Below are 16043 nucleotides of genomic sequence, written 5' to 3'. Positions count from 1 at the left end.
GAGATTTAAGTTACTTGCTTGAGCCACATTGATCGCCAGGCCCTGATATTCCTTCCTGTGGTATTTTGGGGTCTACGCATTTGATCCAGTCAGGTCAGTTTTCGATAAAGTAGTTTTTTACGCGAATTTTAAAATCTAAGCAAATTTTGAATTATGCGCATTTTTACGAGAAATGTACATCTTTTTCCAACTAGTAGCAAAGCATACTTCCAGATCGTTATTCCAAAAATCTCTTGGTATTTTGTTTGATAGGTTTCATGTACACAAAGTTAAATATGCCATTGCAAACATCAGTGGCGTTTTCCTAACCTCAATCTACCTGTGCACTGGACCTAAATTAAAGGAATTTTCGTGCGAAAATGTCTGGAATAACCAGATTTCGATTAGTTTAAACGACTCTGATAATTTTATTTTCCATTTGGGTTGTAGAAATATCAAAATTTTCATTTTTTGTATTAGTGCACAGGTAAAAAGTGAGGTTACGCGACGCCACTGGCAAACATTATGTATACAAATATGCGCTCTCCCATGAAGAAACAATAAGTAGGTTTCTTGGTGTGCAATAATAGCCTTTCAGTTACAACGTTATTATTGACAAAGCAAAATTATCTCTCGAGTGCTCATCTCTGTGAATATGAGTTCTAATGACCCTTCTTCACTCTACATACAGTGAGTTGACTGTATTTCACAGATCTATTATAGTTTACTAGTTTATTTGTGGACGCAGTAGCGCCCGTGGCAAGTGTTTTTTTTTAATATAAACGGTTCATTAATCATGCATTGAAAAAAAAAACAAAATTTTCAACGTGTGTTGCCTGTGGTTTTTTTCATCAAATGCTGTGCCTGGTTGTCTAAGGTTGTCACTGGTTTTGTTTTCTGCATCTGATAGTTATGGCCCGTTTACATATGAGCTAGTTCTAGCGGACAATGCACTATCCGACAATACTAACGCGATATTAGCACAATGTAAACAGGAATTGTCCTCGCTAATAAGCGTTTACACTATGCTAATTTCGTGCTAGTATTGTCGGATAGTGCATTGTCCGCTAGAACTAGCTCATATGTAAACGGGCCATTAAAAAGAATTGAAGTGTCGAATTTTTTTTTGTGAGAATTTCCCCGCGTGCTGCGTCTGGTTGGCTAGTCACCGGACAGACAAACAGGACTATTATATATAGTATAGCAAATGGACTGCGCCAGCTCGTCACAATACAAACAATAGTAGTTTGTTGTTTTCTCGCATACCTACTGCTCGAGTCTCAGTCGGTGCATGTGTTGTTATGTTTTAATTCAGTTGACCAATATTTTTTAAATTATTTTAGGCAGTTAACTTAGTGTTTATTTTTGGTATTGGTATTAATTTTGATTTGTGATCATGTTTTATTCTTGTGGAAGCCATAACGTTTTTGAAAAGTAATATTTTAGCTCTTTCATAGCACGAAATGGTTTATCTATCAATCGTCTTTATACTTTTATTCGCATCATCAAAACAACGATTCATCGTCCCCGCCGTCAGATTGGTGTCCGATTCCACCGATCTGCATGTCGCTCTATTTAGGTAATTACCAATTGCACCAATTACTAACTGCAAATTAGTGCGCATATCTACTTGTCAAGTGGTTGGCGCGATACCCATAGTCCAATTTAAAAATCCATGATTTATGAAAGCATTAACCCGATTTCTGAGTAAGGAATTTGCAATCATAAAATGAGGTTATACACCCGGGCTTTGCGGTGACTAACTTCTGTGGCAGGTTCTCGGTGTCGTTCCCAACTCCATCCCATGGCTGTGGTGCGCCAGTTTGTGCAGTAAATCATTGGACTCAATATCACCTCTTCAGCACTTGGGACTACGGCGACGGTTCTCGATGAACGTGACAAATGGCGAATGCCACACTCTAGCTGAGCCATCGTAAGAGAAACGACCCGAGAGTAGTAGTCGGGAGACGCAAACATTGAAACGAAACCCGCAGCGGTGCACTGCTCGGTGCAAGCCCGATTCAAAATTCGGTCCAAGGCGATGAGTTGTGAAAATGAGGGGTTAGATCCGGACGAATGTTTCGCTTAAATTATGACTCTAACAATTAACCGTTTCTTATCTTTTTTTTTCGAACAGTGACGAACAGAACGAGGCCTCATCGCTGATCAACAACTATTCCAGCAGTTCCACATCTAGTCTTCCACTTGCGCTGGACAGCAGGTCGGCCTCGTTTGAAGCGGTCGGCCCGGGGGGAGCCCCGGCTGGTCCGGGAGCTCCTCCGGGTTCAGCGGTACCGTGTTCCAACACGTCGGCCAGTTCCGGTCTGTTCGGTTCCCCCGGCGGTGCCAACGTTGCCAATCTCAGCGCGACCGGCGGTGGCGCCCTCACGGTATTGCCCACGGCTCGCGAATGGGTCGACAGCGAAGACGAAGGCAACGTCGAGCAGGAAGTGGACTGGAGCTCCAACATACCGGCGGACATACTCGCCACCCTCTGTGATGCCGAAAAGAAGCGACAGGAAGTGATAAATGGTTAGTATTTTGCATCAAAATGTTGATAGATTTTTTTACGATATGAATGAATTGGCAACAGATTTGATTTTCATTCAATTCAGAATATGTGGTCTGTTACTCAAAATTTAACAGAAGACTACCTACGCAAACAGATCTCTTATATTGGTCGTGAACAGTAAAATGAAGCGAATTTATCCAAGGCATTGTAAGATTGTTTAAACAAAATGGTTTAAACATTTAAATATTAAAGAAAAGGCTTTGGATGGATGCCTCATTAGAATCACAACGATTCACATGACCGAGAACATTTAATTTTCTAACCATCGCTTTTACGTTTAGTTTAGTTTTATTTGGGATCTCGTTTATTCAGACTTTAATCGAAAAAGAAAATGTGGAGTAACCTTTTTATTTGAATGACATTTGGTCGAAGAAACATTTATTCAAAATTAGACATTTGGTCGAACGCAGATTGCAGCATTACTAATCGATAGACATCTAATCAGATGGATATTTAAGTGAGTTTAGTTAGTTTATTCTTCATTGACACACGAAAGGCAAAATCGCATTACGCCAATAATGGAAAGATCATGTGCCTTTTAATTGTTGTTCGTTTTGTCCAGCAACGTTTTATCTTTTTACTACAAAGAACTTTTTCTGCAAATGCCTTTACATGTCAAATTGTGTTTGACCGTAATATATATATCGAAGTTGAAACCCGGAATGGGGGACAATCGAAGTTGGATTTTTCTCACAATCCGTATGTTACTGTGCGGCACTAGTCTAATTAGTCCCTAATTGGACCAGTGCAGTGCACTACTAGCGATATTAGGTTTAAAGTACGGATTGCGAAATAAATCCAACTTCGATAGTCCCGCATTCCGGTTTTCAACTTGATTAGCGGTATTTATTTCTTGATCAACTTGAATGCATTGTGCAGATAAAATTGTATGCACGGTTAGGAAACGAATTTATAATGAAGAAAATTAGGTAAATTATTGGTTTTGAAAAATTCGTTAAAAAAGTGCCTAAAAAAACAGGAATATATTTCTTGTTATTTTAAATTTATTATCACAACAAGCATGCAAACTTGTCAATTTTAGTAACTATTGTTCAAATCTGAATGACTTTATTTTTAGAAATTTACCAAACCGAGCGAAACCACGTGCGAACACTTCGGTTATTGGAGGGCATTTTCATGCGATCCCTGCAGGCGGAACCCTCGTGCAATGACCTACTGCAGCTGTTGTTTCCGCCGTCGTTGCGGAAACTCCAGGAACTGCACAGCACCTTCGAGGGCTACCTGAAGCAACGAAGGATAGAGCACAGCAACATCGTGCGGGAAACGGGAGATATGTTGCTCCTCATGGTAAGTTTATGCCACTTCGTTTTTTCGATCACTTAATAAATCGTTTGCATTAAAGTTCGAAGGCCAATCTGGTGAGGACCTGAAGGAGCACGCCGCGTACTTCTGCGCACGCCAGCAGATCGCCCTGGAAGCGCTCAAGGAACGGCGGAAAAAGGACGACAAGCTGCAGCAGCTGCTGATCAAGGCCGAGTCACACAAGGCCTGCCGGCGGTTACAGCTGAAGGACCTGCTGCCGACGGTGCTGCAACGGTTAACCAAGTACCCGCTGCTGTTCGACAACCTGTACAACTTTACGATGCGTGTCCAGCCGGACAATGAGCAGGAGGCGCAAGCAATCCGAAAAGCTCTCGAATCTTCCAAGCGGATATTGGATCACGTTAACCAAGCGGTCCGGACTGAGGAGGATAACCATAAGTGAGTTTCGCTGTGGAACTTTCTGAACGTTTTTGTGACATCTTGTCTTATTCCGCAGGCTTATAACTATCCAACGTAAGTTAGACAAAAGTGGTTTAGATAAGGACGCCCCTAGTGAATTTAAGGTAAGTTAGTTCAAACGATCGCCACTTATTGTTCATAATTTGATGGATTTCAATTTGAAACTCACAGAATATAGACTTAACTGTACGTAAACTAATCTACGATGGGCCGTTAACGATGAAGAAGAATCCTGGAGTACAACTGCATGGATTGTTGTTCGAGGATGTGATGGTTTTATTACAAAAACAGGTACGATTCTGTAAAGTTCACCAACATAAAACAAATAATTTCTAAAAAAAACCGTTCTCCCTTCGTTTTAGGATGACAAATATCTACTCAAGTGCCACGCTAGTCACGGTCTCGGCGGTAGCGAAAGCAAACTGACCGAGGGCCGCTTCAATCCGATCACCAAAACCAACCTGATACTGGTGCGGCAAATGGCCGTCGACAAGAATACCTTCTTCGTGATCAACACCATCATGTCGCAGATGGTGGAACTGACGGCACCAAGCAGTTCGGAGTGCAAAGCGTGAGTAGATTTTTTTTGTTTCGCTTTTTATGCAACGAATTTTAAAGAACGTTAAACTATCGAATCATATTCCACCTACGATGATAGACCGCGTTAATTTTGATGTCCTCATGACAATCCGAATGATCATGGAAGCGGTTAGCTTGACTAGTTATTAATTAATATGAATTTATTGACTTTCTTATTACCTCATTCAGAAGAAAGAGCCGTCGAACGACATGTATTCATTAGTGAGTTCAGCGGTACCGTGGAAGCACCATATTTGACGCAGGTCCAAACTTGATGCACTTTCATATCAAATGCTTCATAAAACTTATTTTCGCAAAAAATATATTAAGGAATCAAGCTAGATGGCTTTATTTGCTCTTCTTCTTTGCATGTATGACATAAAAAGCATATTATTGATGAAGAATCAACGTACCCGAGTAAAATATATGGAGGGCATACTCATAATGCGTCAAATTTTCGTTTTCTTAGTCACAATGCTAAGTATGTATGTATGTATGTATGTATGTAGTTAACCAGCATCCTGGCTTGAGTCTTGAGTCTTGTTCAGCCTCAAAGCTAAGGATCAAATAATCCTTTTTTCGCGCAAAATGACTTTTTTAAGGGTCTTTGACCCCAACCTACAAATAGCTGAGCATTAAGAGTAAGCTTTCTCATTGCAATATTTGAACGCAAGTATTCGTTGTGATGTTGTGCGTCAAATTAGGCTCACAATGCATTGTGATGTTCCTAATTAATCTTATCAGATGAAAAGACAAGGCAGTGCTTATAAACCCCAATAATACTATTAGAAAAAGCAATATGCATTCATTTTTTAGTTTAAATGAACTCTTTACTACTTAGAATATTAGTCAACATTGGATTATTCCACTAAGTGTGCAGCCCATGGTAGTATGCCTTATGCTGTTTATAGATTCAAAATTTAAGATTAAAAAAGAAAGTGATGTTTTTATTACAAATACAACTGGTTACGTAATGGAATGTCAAAGTTAATTCGCCCGTGAATATATGTTTTGATATGATTCTTACACCTGATTGAGAAGCATTTTGATTGATGTGCAGGGTATATGAATCTAACAAAAAACACTTACATGCCACATAGCGTATTACGTGCCAAACAACTAAACAAAAATAAATAAAATGCCGCTTTGTATAATGAATTTACTCGTTATTTTATATCGTATAAAGTTCTATTACACGGTCATAATATAATTAAAAAAAAAAGAAGGCGTTTAATTGATTGAGTTTTAAAATAGTTTCAAAGTGCGTCAAATTAGGAACATGGTGAAATTAGTGCGTCACGTCAAGTACCACATAAAAACAGATTTAAAAATTAGGAAATAAACTTATATTTCAAAGTTTCATTATTTGCACACATTCTATAATAGTAGAAAGCTCGTTATGCAGAATATTAAGCGAATCCATTTTGCAATTATTTTTTAAATAATGATTCTTTTTGAAATTTTCATAACTGCGTCAAATATGGTGCCTCCACGGTAGTGTTTGTTATTGTAATCAAGGATGAAAACGGACTGGATGGTCTTCTGTCTCATACGCAGGAGGTCGTGGGTTTCGTCCCAGGCTCGTTCTATTCTTTCGACTGGGCCTTATTGCGAATTCTACTTCACAGTGAAAACATGGAACGCAGGGGTATTGCCGATTCCATACTTCGTGAGATGAACGTCACTTTACGAATGTTTTGAATTTCGCTCCACACATATGAAAACGGTAATAGGGCAACAAATGTGAAGTGATCGTGAAGGTTAAAGGAAATGTGGAATCCGTAATAAGGCCCTATATTTTCCATCGTCTAGCAATCGCTAGAACTGGAAATGGACTTCATGCCGTTTCGATTTCTATGACCTGTATCTTCAACTTGACTATTTTAGTAGTAAATAATCACGGTTTATTCGTTTTTATCCTCCACGAGCATTGCCCAGGTCTCGTATCCGTAGAGGACTACCGGTCTAATGAGCGCTTTGTAAATAGTGTGTTTGGTACGGCGACGAACTCCATTCAATCGGAGTCTGTTGGTATCGTTATCGGAGGTCACGTTAGCCCACCTACACGAATTTTTCAACCACCTCGACTTCGTCATCATCGATACAAACTCGTGGTGGGTGGCTTGCATTGTCCTCCCTTGACCCTCTTCCTGGCTATCATGGCTATCATTTTTTAATCTGATGTAGGCTTCCTCCATCTTTTCGAAGTTACGTGCTGTAATACAAATGTCGTTGGCGAACGGTGGCGAAATAGCGGACTTCGTGAAAATCGTACCACAAAGTAAAAAACGGAATTGTTTTAGCAATTGTTTTAGAAAAAAGACGTGTAACAAACAAGGAACAATGCCTCTCAAAAAAAAAATTCTTTTCGGTTTTTGAATATTTTTTGCCTTTCTCGTACAACCAAGTTGTACCGAAAGGCTATCATTTCACTCCAAAATCGAACTTTTTATAGAAGTCTAGGAGACGCATAGTGTTATGTACCAATCGACTCAGCTCGTCGAGCTGAACAAATGTCTGTCTTTTTTTTTTCCTAACCAATGGAGGGGGAATCTGCTCAACAGACATCCTGGGTTGTCCAGGAAGTGCGGGGTTATGGACCACCTCCAGCAGCAAACGAGGGAGGGCAGGACTACATCCCCGACCCGCTAAAGCGTTTCCATTGCCGCCAGAAGCAACAGACAGGTACAACCAGAAAGTAATGCTTCAAAGGGGGCCCAGTGCACGACGCACCCTCGAGATTAGCTGCGTGTCCTTGCAGCATCGAACACTCGCTTTTTTTGAAGAACACCATAGTATCGTGCCAGCGCATTGCCGGCTTTCCAGGTGGCCTTACCACGCCCTATGTCCTCGGAAGGTGGGAAGGGTCGACTTCGCGCCTGCTTCCCTCTGCACGACTGGTATCAAGAATGATGATGCCGCGTGCACCCCAAATTGACCTCTCTGCGATAGGGTCTGTTCGCCAACACACAAAGGGACTTGCAGACGCGGTGCCTACGCATACCCCAGCCCTTACGAGGACCCCTTTCCGTCCACGGGCTTTCAACCCGCCCGGTTGACCGACGCCGCGAAAGCGACGATACCATGTTGTTCTTCGTGCGGCCACTTGTTCGATAAAAGGATCGACCACAGGGCATGACCACCGGTATGACCCATGAAGCCGACTCCGAACCCTTGGACCACCTCTTGTTTGCGCCTGAACTAGCCATCCTTGAGTCCACGCGCCACCTTCTGTATAGCTCCGAGACGATTTGGGCGATAGCCAATAAAACGGCGTTCCAGCCAACTTCATCTTTACACATCCTCCGAACTAGGTTGTCCGGGGTAGTGTCCAGACCACATGTGGCAAGCATGTGGTCACGCATTGCGCGAAAACGTGGGCACACGAACAACACGTGTTCCGCCGTTTCCTCTAAACTTGCACTTGCAACACTCGGGCGAGGCCGAGCAAGCCAGCTGCGTTACCTGCACTGTGAATTTGCAGCACGCTTGAACGCCGGGCACTTCGAACCCCCCATGGGGTGCTTGTTGTTCACAGCTTTGCTGGAACAAATCAAACAATTGGGAGGGTTCGTGCAGCATTGTGCCTTATGTCCCTCCAATCCGCAGCGTCGGCAGAAATTGCTTCTGTCAGGGCCTTTGCAGTCCCATTGCTTGTGCCCCGGTTCCAGGCACTTGAAGCAAACTTCGGGTTGCTCGTATATGCCCACAGGGCACACCGACCATCCCACCTTGACGCTCCCTAACTTGACTACCTTGTAGGCATCCGCTGCAGATAGCCGAACCAATGCTACCTGTGTCCCTGCCGGACCTTTCCGCAGCCGAACGGCTGCGGTGGGCGTCTCCACTTCACACTGTCGCCGCAGTGCCGTGACGAACTCTTCGACTTCGGTGATCTCGTCCAGATCTTTAACCCTTAGATTCCCTGTCCTCACCTTGACCGTTTTGTCTAGGACTTCCTCCGCTAACTTCTTGTAGACGACGTCCTTTTGCGAGACGCCCCGCTTCAGCTCGAGAATCATCTCGCCCATCCGGGTACGTCTTATTCGACGTACGTCGGCGCCAAGTTCACCGAGCTTTCCAGGTCCTTCCTCCCCCGGTTTTGGAGGTACCTGGCCGGGGTTCAGCTTCCCAGCTCCACTACCCTTGTGCGGGGTAGTAACCCTCCGCGTTTTGGAGCGGCCCCAGGGAGCTCATCCCCTGGAGACTGTCTCCCCCGTTTTTGTGTCTGCTCCGTTGGAGCAGTCACCCCCGATGGACCTTGCCCGAGTCCGCAAATCCTTGGGCCTCAGTCTGGGTAGACCTTGACTCCACGGATTTCACGGGTTTACACTTGTCCCGACCGCCCTCTCCAGCTTGGCGTCCAGCATCGACTTTCGAAGTTTCTGCAAGCTCCTCTTGAGGTCCTTACTGATATTATGCTTCGATGACGCAAAGTCGATGATGGCGTCCAGCTGTTCCGTCGCCACCTCGAAGGACGAAAGCCCATCGCGTTTGCGGTTCATCGCCTCCACAAGCCATGGGCCGTCAATAACCTCTACCGGCGGTTTTTTAGCCGAGAGAAAGGTTAAGTGACCCACGCTGGTGCTGCGCACTGAGCTGCCGACTATTGCCTCTGGCCTCCTAGGCGGAGACCTGAACAACCCACCTCTTGCGAAGGGGTTGTCGCCTACACTACTACCACTAATTGAAGAATTGACTTGGTTTTCCATTTTGGTCCCACGAGTTGCTCGGGAAAAGAGGTCCACCACGCCAGAGCCCAGCATGATGTGGTAAGGGACAATTACTGTGGAGGGTGCCCAGGTACCCCACAGGCTCCGTTAAAGGCCTAGCTCATTATTTCACCCCCCTGGCCATGCATCCCCTCGGCACGGGTCGCTTGACGCCTTGGGATTATGGGTTAGGGACGATGGTCCCGGTCTAACTCGCAGTGGCCATGGGAAGGGGTCGTCAAGCCCTTGGACAAAGTCCCTGCTGCCCCCAAGTATGCATGTTATGTGGCAAGTATAATGCGTACACTTTATATGCCTAGAGAGCCGAAAATGTTTCCTATCCTAAAACATCCTAGACCGGACGGAGAATCGAACTCGTCATCTCCGGATTGGCAATCTTACGCATTAGGTCGCAAGGCTAACTGCATACATACATAATTGGAAAGTCGTTTATACCTCATATTTTTTTTACCGGGATCTCAGCAAAATGTTGACCTTCAACCGAGAATCGCACAGCCGTGACCCAGCAAACATGTTTTTTGCCGAGATTTCTGTCAAAATTGCTGATAATCAGCAATTAATATGCCGAAAATCAGTTAACAAACGCTATTTTTGCCGGAATAACAGTTATTTATTTTGCTGGCGCACGGCTGTGCGGATTTTTGCAGAAGCTGCAGAAATAAAAACTGAGTGTGTGCAACTTTATGAAAAATACTCCGATTTTGAATCTTAAAGCATGAAAAGAAAGGTCTTGACGAGTACTAATCTGCCGCTACTCCCATATCAGTCCCATTTCGGTTTTCGTCACTTTTGAGTTAACACCGTGAATAGCATTTAATTTTAACATACTTCCACATAACATGATAAAAAATGAGACTTTGTTCGGGAAAAATGTGAAAAAAATACCAAACCAACCTTGTCCCATAATAAATGTACCCGCATACGAGTCCCATTAAGAATTTACATAAGTGGTTTGCTCGAAATTCAATTATTTTTCCATTGATTTGAATCGTTTTGTATTAACTCATTAAATGAGGAATGACTTTGCAAAATTTAGATTTTTTAAAAGTATTGCATGAAAAATGCGTTCGGAGCAAGCGGTTGTTCGTAGCCCCTGGAGAGTAAGGTGCCTCATCCGACAAAGTTGTTCGTGATTCAAAACAAAGACGAATAAACTTGCTCTCCATGCGCTAGCGACTAAGGTTTGTGGGAGAGTGTAACGCTCAGCGATTAACTTGAATCGTAAGTTGTAACAAGAGAGGAGTAAGCTTGTTCGATGTTTAAATGAGAGAGGGACAAAGATGATGAATTGGTAATATAGAGTGTACGGTATGAGTAGGTTTTATTTCAAACTTTAATAATTTAGTGGAACTCAAAAGCGCATGGGTCAATTTTAACCAAATTTAAACTAGATACTATCTATACTATGAAGCTAATCAACATATCATTAATATCAAGAGGTCGATTATTCAGGAGTTTTTTAGTTTTTTTTTAGTTTTTTCTTTTTTTTTAGTCTTTCAGGAGTCTTTCAGTAGATGAAGAGGGCATGAATGAGGGGGTCATTTAGTAGAGTGGGAGGGGTTTTCATTCGAAAACGAATTTGTAATTCGGTATCACTATTTGGCACGCATGGGGCAAATGTACTAGTTTTTGCGGCTTTATTGCCTAATTTGGTAAAAATGTGATCAAAACGAGTTTTCAAGCATTGTAATTAATTAACACTCCGCTTGAACAATCGCCGGAAAGAAGGCAATTTCTTATGTTGAAGTAACTTCTTTACTGTTACAAGTTAACCCATACGGGGTTAGGAAAATTTATTATTCATACAAATTTTAATACACAGTTTTTTTTTTATTAATACTTATTCTTCCGAAATGTGGAAGTCTTGAACTTTGAGTACTACCCGTCTGAATGGTAACACGATTTTCTGCTTTGATTTTTATGCATAAATTAACTATGTTTTTTAAGCACGTCCGAACAGGAAGTAGAAGCAGGTAGCTTTCGGTATATATTCTATTCTGTATGTCACAACTTGCTGTCTGGTACCGTTTTGATTCAAGTCCCGAACAGACTCATATTCCGAACACTCGTTACATGGAGATTTATCTGAAACATTTCGTTATAATTGCATAAAAAACAAATTTTATCAGAAGGTTCACAAATCAATGACATAATAATTGTCCAACAATGAGATAACGTTGAAATTTATGTGCATTTTATGTGCTATTCGTAGTTTGAATCAAAGTTTTCGGAATTTGAGACAAAATTTATCAGAATAAAATCATCAAGTAACGATAGTTACAATAAATAAAACATGATTATCAAGCACTTATACGAAAGTTCTTTTTTTATTGTCTTTATTAAGGAGACTTTCAGTCCTAAGCTGACTCGTCTCCCAAGAAAGTTCTTTTATTTGCTACCCGATGGGAACAATAGAACTACAGTAATATCCCGATTTTATTTTAACCTTTCAATGAGAATATTAATGATTTCAAAGAAACATTTCCTTATGTGAATAAATCCGTAGAATATTCAGAAATTTACGCACACACTTTTATTTAAATACTAGTCGACCCGGCAGACCTTGTCCTGCATAGTAGGCGAAAATGTTTTTCACCATTTACTCAACTTTATTAATGATTTTCACATCAGGAAATATCAAGATGAATACACCACTAGGTGTTCCAATCTGCCAAATTCACGATTCAGCCATCTTGGATTTTAGTATGGGAGAGCCAGCCGGTTTGTTTTCATTTTGCATTGAGAATGAATTTTTCACCCCCGCCGTCTTCTCTTCCACAAACTTGGCAGGTTGGAGCACCTACTACTATATTCATCTTGGGAAATATCATATAAACCCGTCGGAAACTCTAACGAACATATTTGCTGAAGGAGTGAAGAAAATCCATCCAGCCGTTTTCGAGTTATGCTGATACGAACACTACGGGCCATATGCTATTATTCATTAATCTGAGTTAAAAGACTAAGGCCAACTCGTTATATAACGTATATCAGATTTGACTGTGCTTCTTTGTAGTTTTCTTCCGAGCCATTCTTTCCATTCCCGCTTTTTAGTAACCACCCGTTATTAGCTTCTTAGTTATTAATTGAAAAACTTAATCATGAATCATAAAAAAATTTCTCTGTCCGCCATTGTATGAATATGTATCTTGAATGGAAGACGAATAATACAAACTATTGGAAAGAAGGTGTGCGGAATGAATATCGAAAAATGTCACAAGTATCTTTATTCCACTTATTTGTTTTCTCAACTCAACAACAACAACTTAACAACTCACACGTCCTCTTTATAATCGTCTGCAAAGATTAAAAATTACGAGATTTAAATTTGGTTGAAATGCGTTCAAAAATCATACTGAATTCTAGCCCTTTTTATTACAAAACAACCCATCACCCATAATCGTCTTAATGAAATAAAGAATATGTATACCCAATTTGGTTAGAATAGAGCCATGCGTATAGAAGAAAACAATGAATATATTTTCCAAATTTGTTCGAAATCGTCCTGTGTTCAGAATTTACATTGAATTCTAAAAACAGTCCCTGCCTCTTTACCGAATGACCCTTAAATCCTATTCATAATCTGTCCCAAAAATTGTTGAATGTGTATTCTAAATTTGGTTAAAATCGAACCATGCATTTAGAAGATACAGTTAATTTTATCATATACCCAAATGTATTAATCATCCAAAACCGATCTTGTTCGTAAAATGAACAAGACGAGATTGCCTTTATTCGCTGACTGTTACATTCTCCGACAAACGTTTACTCCCTAAGTATAAAACTAAGCGAACAAGGCTGAGTCGCTGGAGACCACGACAAAGGATTAATCTTGTCTGTAACAACTAATGACTAAACGACTCTAGGAGGTAGGAGAGTCGTTCGCATGGTATGATTAACGTTGCTCTCGTACGTTTTGTTCTCTCTCTGTTACGCTTAGCGAGTAACGGGTGGTCGCATATCAGAACGAACACAAGTTACAAGTGGAGTGTTGCTCTCTTGTTCTTTGTCGCTAGAAGCGATTTCTTAGCATCCCTGGTTTTGAGACTTCATCGGCTAATAAATCTCAGTACAATGCGAAAAACCAATATGGGACTGATATGAAAGTACCGGCAGTAATACTCCATTGCACAGTGACGTCACACACGACTTTTGACAGGTACTGGTCCTGTTGTTTACAGACGACTTCATTTTATTTTTGAGATACTTCTATCATTCTTTGGATTTTCTGATCGTTGATCACCTAAGCTCATCGATAATTACCAATATTTGAATGCGGAATGTACGGAATGTCTTCACATCGTGAAATATGCAAATTTAATTTGGATCAAAAAAATTCTAAGTCCGAAACGTAAACAACAGGACCAGTACCTGTCAAAATAGTGAGGTTAGGTTTGCTGCGCGCAATGACCTATACAAAACATTACTTTTCTGTATAAGTGTACCCGAGCAAAGCTTTAGAGCAAAACGATAACTTGTTTTGATGCTGTGAAATCGTCGAATATGATTACTTAATTTGATTTATTTTTGGTCGTTTTAACGGTTAAAATAACAAAATGTATAGCAGAAAAGTCTTACTGTGACATCAAATCGAAAACTATTCCTGCTATCAATGAGAGCAAATCGAAAACTAAATTTGATATTGGTTCCGATAACAAAATAAGTACCGTCGTCGGGAGTGACAATAGGTCAAATGGGGGTGAGAATGGGTCACTGTTTCAACTGCTTAGAATGCTCGTAGAATAGATTGATTGTATCTGAGGGCAAGAAGACCAAAATATAAGAGACCTTTTTGAACGATTTTGCTCTACGACCTCCAGACTGCAGGTGAGAGCGATGACCCATTCTCACACCTCAGACCCAGTCACCCCCGATGGTGGTACACAGTTTGATGTCAGCCCGAGCAAAGCTTGAGAGCAAATCGATAACTAATTTTGTTGTTTTGAAATCGACTAATTTTGATTACTCAGGTTGATATCCTTTTGGTCGTTTTAACGGTTAAAAGATCAAAATCTACAGCAGAAAAATCTTACTGTGACATCAAATCGAAAACTATTCCTGCTGTCGATGAGAGCAAATCGAAAACTAATTCTGATATTGGCTCCGATAACAAAATAAGTACACAGTTTGATGTCAGATCATACAATTTAGAAATCAACAGCAAAATGAGATCAAAATATGTAATCAGTCATGATGATTCATATTTGAAAACAAATTATGATTTCGATTTGATATCAATATCAAAATATGTTTTCTATATGCTCTCATTATGTTTTCAGACTTTGCTCGGGTATACTTCCAATTATGCGAGTATTTTTGCAACGCTACACCATTTCAATGTATTAGCATAGCATAGCATAGTCACGATGTACTTCGTAGATTGGACACTAGTGATACTCATGTTTTTTTTAAATCCTTATTCAGATTGCTAACAGAAATCAAGGTGGGTGTGGTCCTTGATTTCAATCTAGGATAAAAATCACAAAAGCATGAGGATTACTACTCCTGGCCACGCCCATCTTCACCGTAACTTGGGAGGGGAAGGAAGTGTTGGTGTGGTACTTACTTAACGAGAGGCCACCGACTCAGCGACACCCTCATAAGTACCACGGAGTTGGATATTGGGGAAGGTATTCGTTGGGTCAGGATTTGCCTGTAGCTGACAATGTGACCGAGGTAGATCTTACACCGTAACACACCACGGAAAGGTGTCTACCCAGCGTTACGGGGAACGCTACACCATTTCAATGTATTGTTCAAAAAGTACAAATGTTTCTAATATAGAAAGGTCTTGGTCATCACACTTTGTTCTCAAGCCAAATGTATTTAACGTATATATTAAATATGTTTTCATGTCATACAGATATTTGATTCTAATTTTTGTTTGAAATTTTAGCATCTTGGCGTAGAAGTGCGTGGAATGTGTCTTATAATTATTCTTTCCAGGGGTGTGTTCACCCAATGACATTTAAAATTCAATTATTAACTGTGGAAATACTAATAGAACACTAGATGAAAGGCAGGCCAAGTTCCAGTTGGAATGTAAAGCCATTGAAGATTAAAAAGTAGATGCTCAATCACCACGAGTAATAGGCTTGCAGTTGACTATAGAAGCATATTTTAATCCTCAAGGATTCGAGTATCGAAGCTTGGAGAAACAAGCTTCCATTAGGTATAATTTTGGTCTATCTCCTAGTACGACATAAGATGCGGCGATAGGAGTGAAGTTCGATACGAAATGCCTCTGTTAACATTAGAGACTCGTGTTGCGAGAGTCGCTTGAATTGAAACCAAACCAACTGAACTCAACAATTCCCGGTACGGGCTTATGAGCAATCGATCCTCATGGAATAACGTTTATGCTTCGCCGAAACACTCACTCCGCCCGCACATCAACGAGCGCGCGCGTGGGAATCGCCCCGTTTGGGCGGATATTT

At 41.1% G+C, this 16043-nt stretch overlaps 1 protein-coding gene across 6 annotated transcripts in view; it reads left to right on the top strand.

Annotated features, from left to right (window-relative positions):
• LOC134225187 (rho guanine nucleotide exchange factor 11) overlaps window positions 1-16043 on the top strand; it is a 421082-nt gene that overhangs the window by 333174 nt on the left and 71865 nt on the right. For all 6 annotated transcript variants that reach the window (XM_062705053.1, XM_062705052.1, XM_062705057.1 and 3 more), the window contains 6 exons: window positions 2117-2511; window positions 3630-3859; window positions 3915-4273; window positions 4332-4398; window positions 4466-4585; window positions 4657-4865. In XM_062705053.1, coding sequence (XP_062561037.1) covers window positions 2117-2511; window positions 3630-3859; window positions 3915-4273; window positions 4332-4398; window positions 4466-4585; window positions 4657-4865 — 1380 coding nt within the window. The remainder of the gene's footprint in view (window positions 1-2116; window positions 2512-3629; window positions 3860-3914; window positions 4274-4331; window positions 4399-4465; window positions 4586-4656; window positions 4866-16043) is intronic.

This window comes from Armigeres subalbatus, chromosome 3 (genome assembly GCF_024139115.2).
Source record: "Armigeres subalbatus isolate Guangzhou_Male chromosome 3, GZ_Asu_2, whole genome shotgun sequence".
NCBI lineage: Eukaryota > Metazoa > Arthropoda > Insecta > Diptera > Culicidae > Armigeres > Armigeres subalbatus.
Note: the sequence above shows the minus strand (reverse complement) of the source record. Positions and strands in the feature narration are given on the sequence as shown.